Source organism: Rana temporaria, chromosome 7 (assembly GCF_905171775.1).
Source record: "Rana temporaria chromosome 7, aRanTem1.1, whole genome shotgun sequence".
NCBI lineage: Eukaryota > Metazoa > Chordata > Amphibia > Anura > Ranidae > Rana > Rana temporaria.
This window is the reverse complement of record NC_053495.1, coordinates 174,014,353-174,028,896: the sequence shown is the minus strand read 5'-3', so window position 1 is coordinate 174,028,896 and position 14,544 is coordinate 174,014,353. Positions and strand designations below refer to the sequence as shown.

Sequence of the window (14,544 nt, the reverse complement as noted above, 5' to 3'; positions counted from 1 at the left end):
TACATCTGTCCCCCGGCACCTCTAACACGGAGAACCGAACGATTGAACACCGCCAATCACTCGGTTCTCACAGCTCCCTAAGCAGAGAGCTGCTGACTGTCAGTCACCGCTCTCTGCTCTTCCCCCTCCTCGCTCATTGGAGCGCTGAGCTGTGGAGGGGGCAGAAGCGAGCGGCTTGCTGAGAGACTGAGCCCGATGTCGGTCCAGGGATCTGGCAGATCCTGACTCCATTGTCATGATGAAGCAGAGCCGAGCGTGGACCGACTCTGTGACATCAGCAGAGAGCGAACTTCAGCCCGCTGTCTGCTGAAAACGGGACACAGAAGTGCAGAACAAACTGCTCTTCTATGATCCAAACAAGCTTTGGCTGTACTTCTCCTGTAAAGTGGGAGTAAACTCCCATGCATAATGTTTACCTATAGCTAAGCCTATAATAAGGCTTACCAATAAGTACTGTGAATATCCCCTAAACATGCACCGTTTAGGAGATATTTATATTTTACTTAGTTGCAGCCAGTGACATCACCAGAAAATGCGCTCTGAAGGAACCGCAAACCTGTGCCATCTCTTCAGAGTCCTGTGCCGTAAACTGTGGCTCCCGTGCGCATGCGCGGGAGTGACGTCATTGCGGCTCCAGCCACTCACAGAGTCCGCAAAGCCAGAAGAAAGTGCCTTCAGCGGTGACAGCAAGTCACTGGAGGGCTTCGTTCTAGGGTAAGTTTCACATAATGTGCTAGTGTGTTAGGCATACTAGCACATTATGCCATTGCCTTGCAGGTTAATAAAAACAAAAAGCCAGCAGGTTACTCACGCTTTAACATAAACAAAATATTGAGGTACATTCGAGTCCCATTTGTTAAATGTACTAATCAGAATTTTCACACAAATAATCATTTAAAAATGTACTAGTGTGTGGCCAGCTTTACTTGTTGCCTACTTAAGGTTTTGGGCTGAGAAGATGCACATCTAGAGGGATACTAGGATTGTGTTCTTTATCACAGGTGACTTATCCTAGGCATAAACCAGGAAATTTGGAAAATGGTGAAGATCTCAGCACAAATGTATAAGGACAACAGCAGAAAGGTGAATGATTACCGTATATCTGCAAGCTCACCCCATTTGCCAGAGTATCATAAATTAGCTAAGGTGTGTCAAAATTTGTTTGTCTTTTTTTTTTACATATAGGCCCGGATTCACATACATTGGCGCATATTTATGTCAGCCTAGCGTATCCAATATACGCTACGCCGACGCAGTGCACAGAGCACACGTCATAGAAGTACTTAAAATGAATGGCGCATGCGCCATCCCGTGGCCGCATCCCAGTACGCATGCTCAGAATCACGTCGAAACAACTGCCTGAGATACGTCGAATCACTGCCTACGACGTAAACATAACCTACGCCTAGCCATATTCACGTCCTACGTAAACGACGTAAAATACGACGGGTGTGTTCCCTGGTCCATACCTTTGAATGAGTTGCGCCTCCTATATGGGGAATAACTTTACGCCGGACGTACGACTTACGCAAACCGCGTATATTATGCGCCGGGCGCAACTACGTTCGTGAATCAGCGCATCTTCCTCATTTGTATATGTGCATAGAAAATCAATGGGACCGGAAAATGCGCCCAGCGTAAATATGTGCCCACGATACGACGGCGTAGGCAAGATACGTCGGTCGTAGGAAGCCTATTTTTAGGCGTATCTCAGATTGTGGGCACGGCGCACAGATACGACGGCGTAGGCAAGTTATGTCGGTCGTAGGAAGCCTATTTTTAGGCGTATCTCAGATTGTGCGCACAGATAGATTGTTACACTTACGCGGTGTATCTCGAGATACGTCGGCGTAAGTGCTTTGTGAATCCGGGCCATACTGTACCAAGTTCACGGTTTATAGTGGTTGTATACTTCCTAATGTAGACTGTGTTCCTATCTAGACCAAAATGCGTGCTTCATCTTCTAAAGCAGTGGTCTCCAAACTGGGGATCGTTGTTTGTCTTTATCTGGCCTTTGGGGCACTGACACCAATGATTGCTTCCAATGGTACCAACAGTGGAGCAAAATTCCTCCCACCGACGCCTATGATGGAGAACTATTCCTCCCAAAGATGGGGTACTATTGGTCACACTGACACCAACGATGGGGTACTACTCTTCACACAGACAACAATGGAGCACTATTTCTACCACAACACCAAAAATTAGGCACTACTTGTTCAACTGGCACCAATGATGGAGGACTATTTCTTCCAGGGACATAAACAATGGGCCTTTATTCCTGCTACTGACACCAATGATGGGGCACTATTCTTCCTACAGACACAAATGATGGGGCACTATTCTTCCTACTGACACAAATGATGGGGCACTATTCTTCCTACAGACACAAATGATGGGGCACTATTCTTCCTACAGACACAAATGATGGGGCACTATTCTTCCTACTGACACCAATGATGGGGCACTATACCTCCACCCACTTACCACAAGCACTGTGTACCTTACATCATTCCCACTGACCATCAAGCCAAAGGGTTTGTTAAACATCTACTAGCGCTAAGGCATTTTCTCCCCCAAAGGTTGAAGGACAGTAAACTGGTCTTTTGTTTAGAAAGTTTGGAGATTCTGATTTTAAAAGTATTGAGCAGATTATTACCTCTTCAGACTGCTCTCTGGTCTGAACGGGGGACGTTCGTCTAGCCACTGAAAGCCGGTGACATGGAAAGTTGAGCCCTGCAGACGCCAGCGTCATCTGGAAAGAAAAAGTAGATAATGAAACAGATTAATAATTCTGCAAGGCAGGTCATAGACGGTGAAAAAACATATTTCTTGCAACCATGGGTTGCAAGAAAGAAATTTGCACGATTCCCCCATAAACACAGACAGTGCCGACAGTGGAATCCCTGCTAAACCGGCCAAGATTTGAACCGTCCATGGCCGTTCCAAAGCGTTGTGTGACAAAGGATTTGTCTTTCTTTAAAGGGGTTGTAAAGGTAAAAAATGTTTTTCCTAAATAGCTTCCTTTACCTTAGTGCAGTCCTCCTTCACTTACCTCTTCCTTCCATTTTGCTTTTAAATGTCCTTATTTCTTCTGAGAAATCCTCACTTCCTGTTATTCTGTCTGTAACTACACACAGTAATGTGAGGCTCTCTCTCTGGGGTACAATCCTGGGATGGGTGATCTGTCTATCAAACTGCCCAGACAAGGGGGAGGGGCTATATATGACGTGGCACGGCGGAGAACACACAGCTATTCAAATGAAAGCTGTAATGTTCCCCACGCTGATCAACTAGGCGGCGGGGGGGGGGGCTTGGCTTTCTCTTTCGGGAATGCTTGGCTCCGCTCTCCGCCCCCTCCCCACCCCCTCTACGCCCCCTACCCACCCGCTCTCTAGGAAAAAAAAAAAGTATTGGGTCTGGCATCGGGAGCATTTGTGTGAGTACTCAGTACTCATTTTGCATTATTTGAATGAAAGCTTTGAATGAACTTTAAAAAATATGAAAATGACTTGACATTATGAAGTTAAAGCTATTATGAGATTTTATTAATCGGATAGAGATCTATATACACCTATAGACGGATACACATTTCCAATCGAGCAATTCAAGATTAAATTTAAATATATTGGATGCAAAATAAAAAAATAAAAATAAATACACAGAAACAAACCAATCAACCATAGCATTATGACCACTGACAGGTAAAGTGAATAACTTTGACTATCTGGTACAATTGCATCTGACAGTGGGTGGGATATATGAGGCAGCAAGTAAACACGTTGTCCCGGAAGTTGATGTGTTGAGAGCAGAAAAAAATAAAAATGGGCAAACTTAAGGATTTGAGCAACTTTGACAAGAAACAAATTGTAAAGGCAAAATGAGTGAGCCACAGCAACATCAAGACTGCAGTTCTTGTAGGATGTTCCCGGTCTGCAGTGGTCAAAACTTACCAAAAGTGGTCCAAGGAATGCCAACCGTTGACCGGGTCATGGGCGGCCAACGCTCATTGATGCACGTGGTGAGCGAAGGCTGGCTCATGTAGTCCGATCCAACAGAAGAGCTACTGTATCTCAAATTGCTAAAAAAGTAATTGTCAATTCCAACAGTAAGGTGTCAGAACACCGTGCATCGCAGTTTTGTTGTGTGTATGGAACTGCATAGCTGCAGACCGGTCAGGATGCCAATGCTGACATGTGTCCACCAAAAGCACCCACAATGGGCACGTGAGCATCAGAACCGGACGATGGAGCAGCAGAAAAAGGTGTCCGGGTTGGTGAATCAAGTTTTCTTTTACATCATGTGGATGGCTGGGTGGATGCATGCCATTTAGCTGCGGATGAGATGGCATCAGGATGGGAAGAAGGCAAACCGGCAGAGGCCGTGATCACTACCAGTTTGGTGCCATACCTTAATGGGTTAGAGCTGTGGTGGGTGATCATAATGTTATGGCTGATCAGTGTATATAGAGACCATCTTACCTGCCAAAGAATTTATATTTCTGTCCTTCCAGTCCTGGGATTTACACAGGCTGGTAACCCAACTTTTACATGTCGCATATAAACATTAAAGTGGTTGTAAACCCTTACATACCACTTTCACCAACAGGTAAGCCGAGATTAAGGCTTACCTGTAAGTTCTGGAGTTATAAAGGGCACGGCGTGACTGGCGGCTCCCACGTGCATGCGTGGTAGTGACATCACGTGACTCTGGGCAGTCACAGAGCTGGAGTTCGCGGCCCCCGGAAGGAAGAGGGGTGAAAAATGGACGCTCGCTGCCCACGAGGAAGACTGGGACATCGCAGGCTTCTCCATGCATAGTAGCCCATTATGCTTTACATTTGCTACTATGCGGGAGGATTTACTTCCTCTTTAAATGCAATACATTACCCTTCTACTTCCAGTCTATAAAAGGACAGAAAAGGACAGTAAAGTAGCAGCAGCAGCTCACCCCCCCCCCCCCCCCCACACTGCTCTTTCCTGATGTCAGAATGCCCCTTGTCAGCTCAAGTGCATACTACGGCCCGGATTCACAAAGCACTTGCGCTGACGTATCTCGAGATACGCCGCGTAAGTGCAGATATGCGCCGTCGTATCTGTGCGCCGTGCCCACAAAACTAGGCCTGAAAATAGGCTTCATCCGACCGACGTAACTTGCCTACGCCGGGGTAGAGTGGGCGCATATTTACGCTGGACGTATTTGGCGCTCCCATTGATTTTCTATTCACATATGCAAATGAGGGAGATACGCTGATTTACGAACGTACGTCCGTCCGACGCAGTGCGCGTAAAGTCATACGTCCAGCGCAAAGTTATGCCCCATAAAGGAGGTGTAACTCAGCAGCATCCATGCAAAGGGAACACAAGCCGACGTATTTTACGTAGGACGTGAATATGATTAGGCGTAGGTTACGTTCACGCCGTAGGCAGTGATCCGGCGTATCTTAGGGAGTAGTTCCGACGTGATTGTGAGCATGCGCACAGGGATGCGTCCACGGGACGGCGCATGCGCCGTTCGTTATACGCATCTGTCTGGAGCTCGGCCCATCATTTGCATGGGGTCACGCCTCATTTGCATGGCTCACGCCCACTTCCACATACGCCGGCTTACGCCTAGGAAACCCAGCGCAGATTTGGCAGCACTGGCTTTGTGAATCCAGTGCTTGCCTCTCTGCGCTGCGTCGGCGTAGCGTAAAGAAGATACGCTACGGCGGCATAAATATGCGCCGCTGTATGTGAATCTGGGCCTACATGCCTAACTGGTCCTTGGCACTGCACCTTGAATACTGCTTTACCAGAAATTAGAAGAGGCTGATAGTAAATAACATTACTTACACCACCGTTATTTAAAAAAAAATTGAATATATTAATTCTTGTGTTGGCTATTTTATATTTGGAGTATAGCTTTAATTTTAAGTTTTACCCATGAGTTCCACTATTATTGTAGTAGGCAGAATCTGATCTCATATCTCTACAGATCTACATATATATCATATAGATGTAGCTAAGCAGCAGAATGTATCTGAAGCACAAAGACGAAATGTTCTCGCTTGTAACAACGAGTTAATGGCACATTGTCATATAATTTTACAGGTTGAAACAGGCAGATTATCAGTTCTGGTTACAAGCTACAGGAGGACCTGTTTGAACTGGCCCGGTGTTAAGGCTCACCTCCAGCGGGAGAGGAGCCCTCCCTCTCACTTTCTCTAATTAGAATTCAACTGTATTAGCTCTATTAAGTGGCCACGCTAACAGGGAATTAGAGCTGGAGAAAGATCACAAAGACAATAAACACTCAGGGTCCCTGAATTATAGACCCAGCAAAACGGCAAGATGACGTTTTATAGGAAACAGAACCAAATTCAACAAAGGTTTAAAGTGACACATGAAAAGCTTTTCACCTCTTAAGATAAACACCTACCAGTATATATCGATTCAGAAAATATGTAGGGATAGAATTAATCCAGCCTTTCTTAACCAGGGTTCCGTTGATACTGAGGGTCCCCCCAGGGGGTGCTAGGGGTTTCTTGAGCAATTATCAATTTATGCCTTATATTAGTAACCACTGATATCAAATATATTTTTGGCCATCTAGAATGGAAGCCTTCTTCTTACTGACCACTACTGGAAGGAGCACTCTTCACTCTGACCAACAGTGAAAAGGGCTCTACTCCAATTGACCGCCAATGTAAAGGGGCTCTACTCCAATTGACCGCCAATGTAAAGGGGCTCTACTCCAATTGACCGCCAATGTAAAGGGGCTCTACTCCAATTGACCGCCAATGTAAAGGGGCTCTACTCCAATTGACCGCCAATGTAAAGGGGCTCTACTCCAATTGACCGCCAATGTAAAGGGGCTCTACTCCAATTGACCGCCAATGTAAAGGGGCTCTACTCCAATTGACCGCCAATGTAAAGGGGCTCTACTCCAATTGACCGCCAATGTAAAGGGGCTCTACTCCAATTGACCGCCAATGTAAAGGGGCTCTACTCCAATTGACCGCCAATGTAAAGGGGCTCTACTCCAATTGACCGCCAATGTAAAGGGGCTCTACTCCAATTGACCGCCAATGTAAAGGGGCTCTACTCCAATTGACCGCCAATGTAAAGGGGCTCTACTCCAATTGACCGCCAATGTAAAGGGGCTCTACTCCAATTGACCGCCAATGTAAAGGGGCTCTACTCCAATTGACCGCCAATGTAAAGGGGCTCTACTCCAATTGACCGCCAATGTAAAGGGGCTCTACTCCAATTGACCGCCAATGTAAAGGGGCTCTACTCCAATTGACCGCCAATGTAAAGGGGCTCTACTCCAATTGACCGCCAATGTAAAGGGGCTCTACTCCAATTGACCGCCAATGTAAAGGGGCTCTACTCCAATTGACCGCCAATGTAAAGGGGCTCTACTCCAATTGACCGCCAATGTAAAGGGGCTCTACTCCAATTGACCGCCAATGTAAAGGGGCTCTACTCCAATTGACCGCCAATGTAAAGGGGCTCTACTCCAATTGACCGCCAATGTAAAGGGGCTCTACTCCAATTGACCGCCAATGTAAAGGGGCTCTACTCCAATTGACCGCCAATGTAAAGGGGCTCTACTCCAATTGACCGCCAATGTAAAGGGGCTCTACTCCAATTGACCGCCAATGTAAAGGGGCTCTACTCCAATTGACCGCCAATGTAAAGGGGCTCTACTCCAATTGACCGCCAATGTAAAGGGGCTCTACTCCAATTGACCGCCAATGTAAAGGGGCTCTACTCCAATTGACCGCCAATGTAAAGGGGCTCTACTCCAATTGACCGCCAATGTAAAGGGGCTCTACTCCAATTGACCGCCAATGTAAAGGGGCTCTACTCCAATTGACCGCCAATGTAAAGGGGCTCTACTCCAATTGACCGCCAATGTAAAGGGGCTCTACTCCAATTGACCGCCAATGTAAAGGGGCTCTACTCCAATTGACCGCCAATGTAAAGGGGCTCTACTCCAATTGACCGCCAATGTAAAGGGGCTCTACTCCAATTGACCGCCAATGTAAAGGGGCTCTACTCCAATTGACCGCCAATGTAAAGGGGCTCTACTCCAATTGACCGCCAATGTAAAGGGGCTCTACTCCAATTGACCGCCAATGTAAAGGGGCTCTACTCCAATTGACCGCCAATGTAAAGGGGCTCTACTCCAATTGACCGCCAATGTAAAGGGGCTCTACTCCAATTGACCGCCAATGTAAAGGGGCTCTACTCCAATTGACCGCCAATGTAAAGGGGCTCTACTCCAATTGACCGCCAATGTAAAGGGGCTCTACTCCAATTGACCGCCAATGTAAAGGGGCTCTACTCCAATTGACCGCCAATGTAAAGGGGCTCTACTCCAATTGACCGCCAATGTAAAGGGGCTCTACTCCAATTGACCGCCAATGTAAAGGGGCTCTACTCCAATTGACCGCCAATGTAAAGGGGCTCTACTCCAATTGACCGCCAATGTAAAGGGGCTCTACTCCAATTGACCGCCAATGTAAAGGGGCTCTACTCCAATTGACCGCCAATGTAAAGGGGCTCTACTCCAATTGACCGCCAATGTAAAGGGGGCTCTACTCCAATTGACCGCCAATGTAAAGGGGCTCTACTCCAATTGACCGCCAATGTAAAGGGGCTCTACTCCAATTGACCGCCAATGTAAAGGGGCTCTACTCCAATTGACCGCCAATGTAAAGGGGCTCTACTACAATTGACCGCCAATGTAAAGGGGCTCTACTCCAATTGACCGCCAATGTAAAGGGGCTCTACTCCAATTGACCGCCAATGTAAAGGGGCTCTACTCCAATTGACCGCCAATGTAAAGGGGCTCTACTCCAATTGACCGCCAATGTAAAGGGGCTCTACTCCAATTGACCGCCAATGTAAAGGGGGCTCTACTCCAATTGACCGCCAATGTAAAGGGGCTCTACTCCAATTGACCGCCAATGTAAAGGGGCTCTACTCCAATTGACCGCCAATGTAAAGGGGCTCTACTCCAATTGACCGCCAATGTAAAGGGGCTCTACTCCAATTGACCGCCAATGTAAAGGGGCTCTACTCCAATTGACCGCCAATGTAAAGGGGCTCTACTCCAATTGACCGCCAATGTAAAGGGGCTCTACTCCAATTGACCGCCAATGTAAAGGGGCTCTACTCCAATTGACCGCCAATGTAAAGGGGCTCTACTCCAATTGACCGCCAATGTAAAGGGGCTCTACTCCAATTGACCGCCAATGTAAAGGGGCTCTACTCCAATTGACCGCCAATGTAAAGGGGCTCTACTCCAATTGACCGCCAATGTAAAGGGGCTCTACTCCAATTGACCGCCAATGTAAAGGGGCTCTACTCCAATTGACCGCCAATGTAAAGGGGCTCTACTCCAATTGACCGCCAATGTAAAGGGGCTCTACTCCAATTGACCGCCAATGTAAAGGGGCTCTACTCCAATTGACCGCCAATGTAAAGGGGCTCTACTCCAATTGACCGCCAATGTAAAGGGGCTCTACTCCAATTGACCGCCAATGTAAAGGGGCTCTACTCCAATTGACCGCCAATGTAAAGGGGCTCTACTCCAATTGACCGCCAATGTAAAGGGGCTCTACTCCAATTGACCGCCAATGTAAAGGGGCTCTACTCCAATTGACCGCCAATGTAAAGGGGCTCTACTCCAATTGACCGCCAATGTAAAGGGGGCTCTACTCCAATTGACCGCCAATGTAAAGGGGCTCTACTCCAATTGACCGCCAATGTAAAGGGGCTCTACTCCAATTGACCGCCAATGTAAAGGGGCTCTACTCCAATTGACCGCCAATGTAAAGGGGCTCTACTCCAATTGACCGCCAATGTAAAGGGGCTCTACTCCAATTGACCGCCAATGTAAAGGGGCTCTACTCCAATTGACCGCCAATGTAAAGGGGCTCTACTCCAATTGACCGCCAATGTAAAGGGGCTCTACTCCAATTGACCGCCAATGTAAAGGGGCTCTACTCCAATTGACCGCCAATGTAAAGGGGCTCTACTCCAATTGACCGCCAATGTAAAGGGGCTCTACTCCAATTGACCGCCAATGTAAAGGGGCTCTACTCCAATTGACCGCCAATGTAAAGGGGGCTCTACTCCAATTGACCGCCAATGTAAAGGGGGCTCTACTCCAATTGACCGCCAATGTAAAGGGGCTCTACTCCAATTGACCGCCAATGTAAAGGGGCTCTACTCCAATTGACCGCCAATGTAAAGGGGCTCTACTCCAATTGACCGCCAATGTAAAGGGGCTCTACTCCAATTGACCGCCAATGTAAAGGGGCTCTACTCCAATTGACCGCCAATGTAAAGGGGCTCTACTCCAATTGACCGCCAATGTAAAGGGGCTCTACTCCAATTGACCACCAATGTAAAGGGGCTCTACTCCAATTGACCACCAATGTAAAGGGGCTCTTTTCCAACTGACCACCAAAATGGGCACATTTGAACCAACCACCAATGCTGGAGAACACAACAATATTGCCATCTGCATTTATTTTCTTGCCATTATCAAAGAAAATTATTTTGTATCTTTTTTTTAATTTTTATAATTCTTGTACAGGCAGTCCCCCTAGTTACAAACATCTGACTTACAAACGGAGGGAGGGAAATTCACTCCTGTAAGAGTTTATAATGGGGAAAAGGTACCTCCACTGATGCTTACTCACCAAGGCTCGTTTGCACAACAACCCAAAATTTCACAAATCCAATTGTCATTGGGACAGAAAGGGAGGTGAAATCTTATGAACAGGGGGACAGACAGCAAAACAAATGTTACAGGGGTGATAACCCTTCCCTATGCTATCTCAAAAGCTTTAATAGCTTTTTTTGGCTGGAGCTACACTTAAAAAATATACTTGTTCCGACTTACAAACAAGTTGTTTGTAACCTGGGGACTGCCTGTATATCAATGTACTGTCTACGCTAATGTACCATGGGATGTAGACATAATTATTAGCAGGGGTTTCCTTAAAGTAACATTAAAGGCCAATTTTATTTCCTTTTAATCAAAAATCACGTTATACTTCTCTGCTCTATGCAATGGTTTTGCACAGAGCAGCCCAATCCTCCTCTTCTCTGGTTCCCCACTAGCGCTCTAGAACGCATTAAGATATAAAAAAAAAACACTTTAAAACTGAAAGCAATTTTAAAAGGTAAGTCAATCTTTTTGTTAAATAAAAATATAAGTGCACCCATATTTGCAGCAAAATAATGTACATACGGTAATTTATTTTCAAATTAACCTGCAAAGCACTGCAACCTCGGTCAGTGGATCGCTGGTGTAATGCCCAGGCTTCTTTAGACAATTTTTTCAGCTCCTCACCCATAACAAGGTACAGGACTTCAGTTACTGAGATAGAGAAAGTGACAATGGAATACAGGTGGCATAATTACTGGACATGTGTTTTCTTTAAGAACTACAAATCCATCTGCCACGGTGGCAGAGAGAACTTGTACTTCATTCATTCACAGATCTTTGCGAATAACAGACATGGCTGTGCAGGCAGAGCCCGGCAGAATTCAAAAGCGACAACAGACACCAGGAAGAACCCCCACATGTTATCATAAATATGGGTGCTATGGTCTAAAGGGTGGAGTTAGCCTTTAAGGGTTCCTCCATGTTAAAGAGGTTGAGAAAGGTGCATTTTATCTGTCATTAGCCTTCATGACCGATAGTGTCAAAGCTTGATACCCGATTTGAATTATACATGGCCATTCCTACTAGGTGGCATGTAGAGTAGGCTACTTATGGATTTAAAGGACTTGGCATTCTGAAGTGCCAAATGTTCCAATAGAAATGACAAAGCCTGGTAATCGGAAAGATACTTTAGACCGATACCCTCATATTCTAAATACATTGGGGCAGTTTCTGCCTCAACCTACATGGCAGGCAAAAGTAAATAAAACTAGCAACAAAGATTATTAATGTCAGTTTATAAGTATGCCTACTTATTAATCAAATATGACCTGTTTGTTTCCAAACAACATTATGCATGCTAGCATATGCATGTTATATAAGATCTGACAAAACATCTCTTAGCTTTGCTTATTATTAAATGCCCAACAAGTTGCACCATATCTCTAAGGCTGCCATTACCCTATACAATCTTATTGTACAATCTACTTTAGATCTACAATCAACTATGTAGTGTTAGGCTTGGTTCACACTGGTGCAACATGGGATCTGACTTGTGAAAGCACAAGTCGGATTACATGTGAAATAGAATGTTTCCATATGAGAGCCCTCTTAACTGATCCTACACAAGTCCGTCTGACTTTAGAAAAGGTTCCTGCACTACTTTGGTATGACTTTGATGCGACTTCAACGTCATAGAGTGTAAAAACGTGTATCAAAGTCGGATTCCAAAGTTGCACTAAAAATCGTGAGACTTTCGAGTCGAATGAGTGTGAACTGAGCCCAATAGCCTTCCTGATTTGATACTAATTGAATGGATTGTTTAGGCCTGCCCTCATATAACATAGTTTTGGTCAAGATAAAGGATACTGTACAACCAAAATGGTACAACAGATCGCCAGTATAAAATAATCAAAATGTTTTGAGTAGTCTCACATAAAGCAATATAGTAGACCATAATAAAGCACCATCATCCAAATTAAAGTGGAGCTCAACCCTAAAGTGGAACTCCTGCTGATCGGAACCCTCCCCCCCTCCGGTGTCACATTTGACACCTTTCAGGGGGGTGCAGATACCTGTCTAAAGACAGGTATTTGCTCCCACTTTCGACCACACAGTCTCAGGCAGACTGTGGGCATGACGTCACCTCCCGACGCCCCCCCGTTGTGTTCTGGGAACACTCGGCTCCCAGTACACAGCGGGAGCCAATCGGCAGGCGTAACGCGACTTGCGCATGCGCCGTAGGGAACCGGGCAGTGAAGCCAGAGCGCTTCACTACCTGGTTCCCTCACCGAGGTTGGCGGGGGGAGCAGCAGAGTGACAAACGATCGCTCGTCCTCTGCTGCGGACGGCGCTGGACTCCAGGACAGGTAAGTGTCCCAATATTAAAAGTCAGCAGCTGCAGTATTTGTAGCTGCTGGCTTTCTACACAGAAAATATGATTTACTTATCCAAACCTCCATGCCGCTAGACTGGTCACCACAGCATTGTTTTCCCCTACGTTCCAGTGGTCTAGGGTCCTGATGTCATAAAGACCAATGCCAACACCAGGAGACAGTCCGCTGCCGAAGCATGGGGGAGCGCCGTTTACTTGGGGAGTGGAGGATTAGGTAAGTAAAAGCCCTTGTTCTCCCTAGACAACATGTAGTTAACACATGAAATGCAGGCAGAGCCCAGCTGCAAGGAAGCATGTTAAAGTTTCTCAGAGTTGGACTTTAACTTTTTGCATGGTTATTAAAAAAAAAAAAAAAAAAAAATCTGTTGAGTTAGCTCAATGGGTGTCAGACCAGGTAAAACCATCCCACACAATTGTTTTCAAAAGTTCAAATATTTTATTCAAGTAACCCAAAGTTATCTTTCTAAAAGGTTTTTATTTCAAACCCTCTCATCCAAAATTAATCTGTACACATCTGCAGAGTGAGCGGCGGCACAGTCCTAAGCTGCGCTCAGCTATTTGCAGCAGGTAAAAAGGTTTGCTATTTGTGCAGAATAACGGATGAAAGGACCTGGGCGTATCTCCGGGAGGTTATAAAGCCAGCGTGATTCGGATTCGAAGATAATTACTGCTGACAGCTTTACTTAAGGTTCATTTCACTGTGCTATTTTCCATCGGCTAGAGGTTGAGCCGAGCCCCGAAGCCCCACCTCTCACACCTGTTGTCGCTCTTCATGTTACAGGCCAGTTTGGGCATGTCACTTCAAATTAGCGCTGTGCTGACTCCATAACAGTGGCAATTACTTATCACAGGTTTAAAGAGAGGAAAAAGAAGGAGAAGAAAAAAAAAAGTTTCTAATTGGGCCTGTACTACAGTGTCAATAGAGTAGGAAATTCGAACTTGTTAACACAGGCTTTGTGAGGAGCCCTGAGAAATGCTTGGCAGATCTGGGCTGGGCTACCGCAGGAATGCTCCCACACCAAGCAGTGCTATGAAGGGTTAAAGGAAGTTTTTAATTTACACTCAAATTATATTTGTGCACTTTAAAGACTAGCTGCACCTTGAAATTAAAGAACGGCTCCAGTTTTTGTATTAAAAAAAGAAATAAAAATTTAGCCCCTGCCCTGCAGCAGTTTTAGCTGAAGTTTATTTTTTATTTTTATTTTTTTAATCAGCACAAGGGATGGTACTTATATTGAATGAGACGTGTCTCTTGTGCCGTTGGCTGCTCTCTTGGTTGAAATCTTCAATTCTCTGCCCCCCATACCCCCTCCGGGTGTTATTATGAGCTGTTGGACATGTCATAGGCACTAGTCAAGAAAGCAAGCTATGGCCACCCTTTCCACTCTCCTCATCCATTTATAGAAGATGTACTTTAGCTAGCAGCAATAAAAATAACAATGAATGGAGGACGTGGACCTTTCATTCATCCACCAGTC

At 45.8% G+C, this 14,544-nt stretch overlaps 1 protein-coding gene across 2 annotated transcripts in view; it reads right to left on the bottom strand.

Annotated features, from left to right (window-relative positions):
- The window catches only part of FAF1 (Fas associated factor 1), a 375,519-nt gene that overhangs the window by 150,818 nt on the left and 210,157 nt on the right, over nucleotides 1-14,544 (bottom strand). For both annotated transcript variants that reach the window (XM_040360508.1, XM_040360509.1), the window contains exon 9: nucleotides 2,660-2,755. In XM_040360508.1, the coding sequence (XP_040216442.1) occupies nucleotides 2,660-2,755 (96 nt within the window). The remainder of the gene's footprint in view (nucleotides 1-2,659; nucleotides 2,756-14,544) is intronic.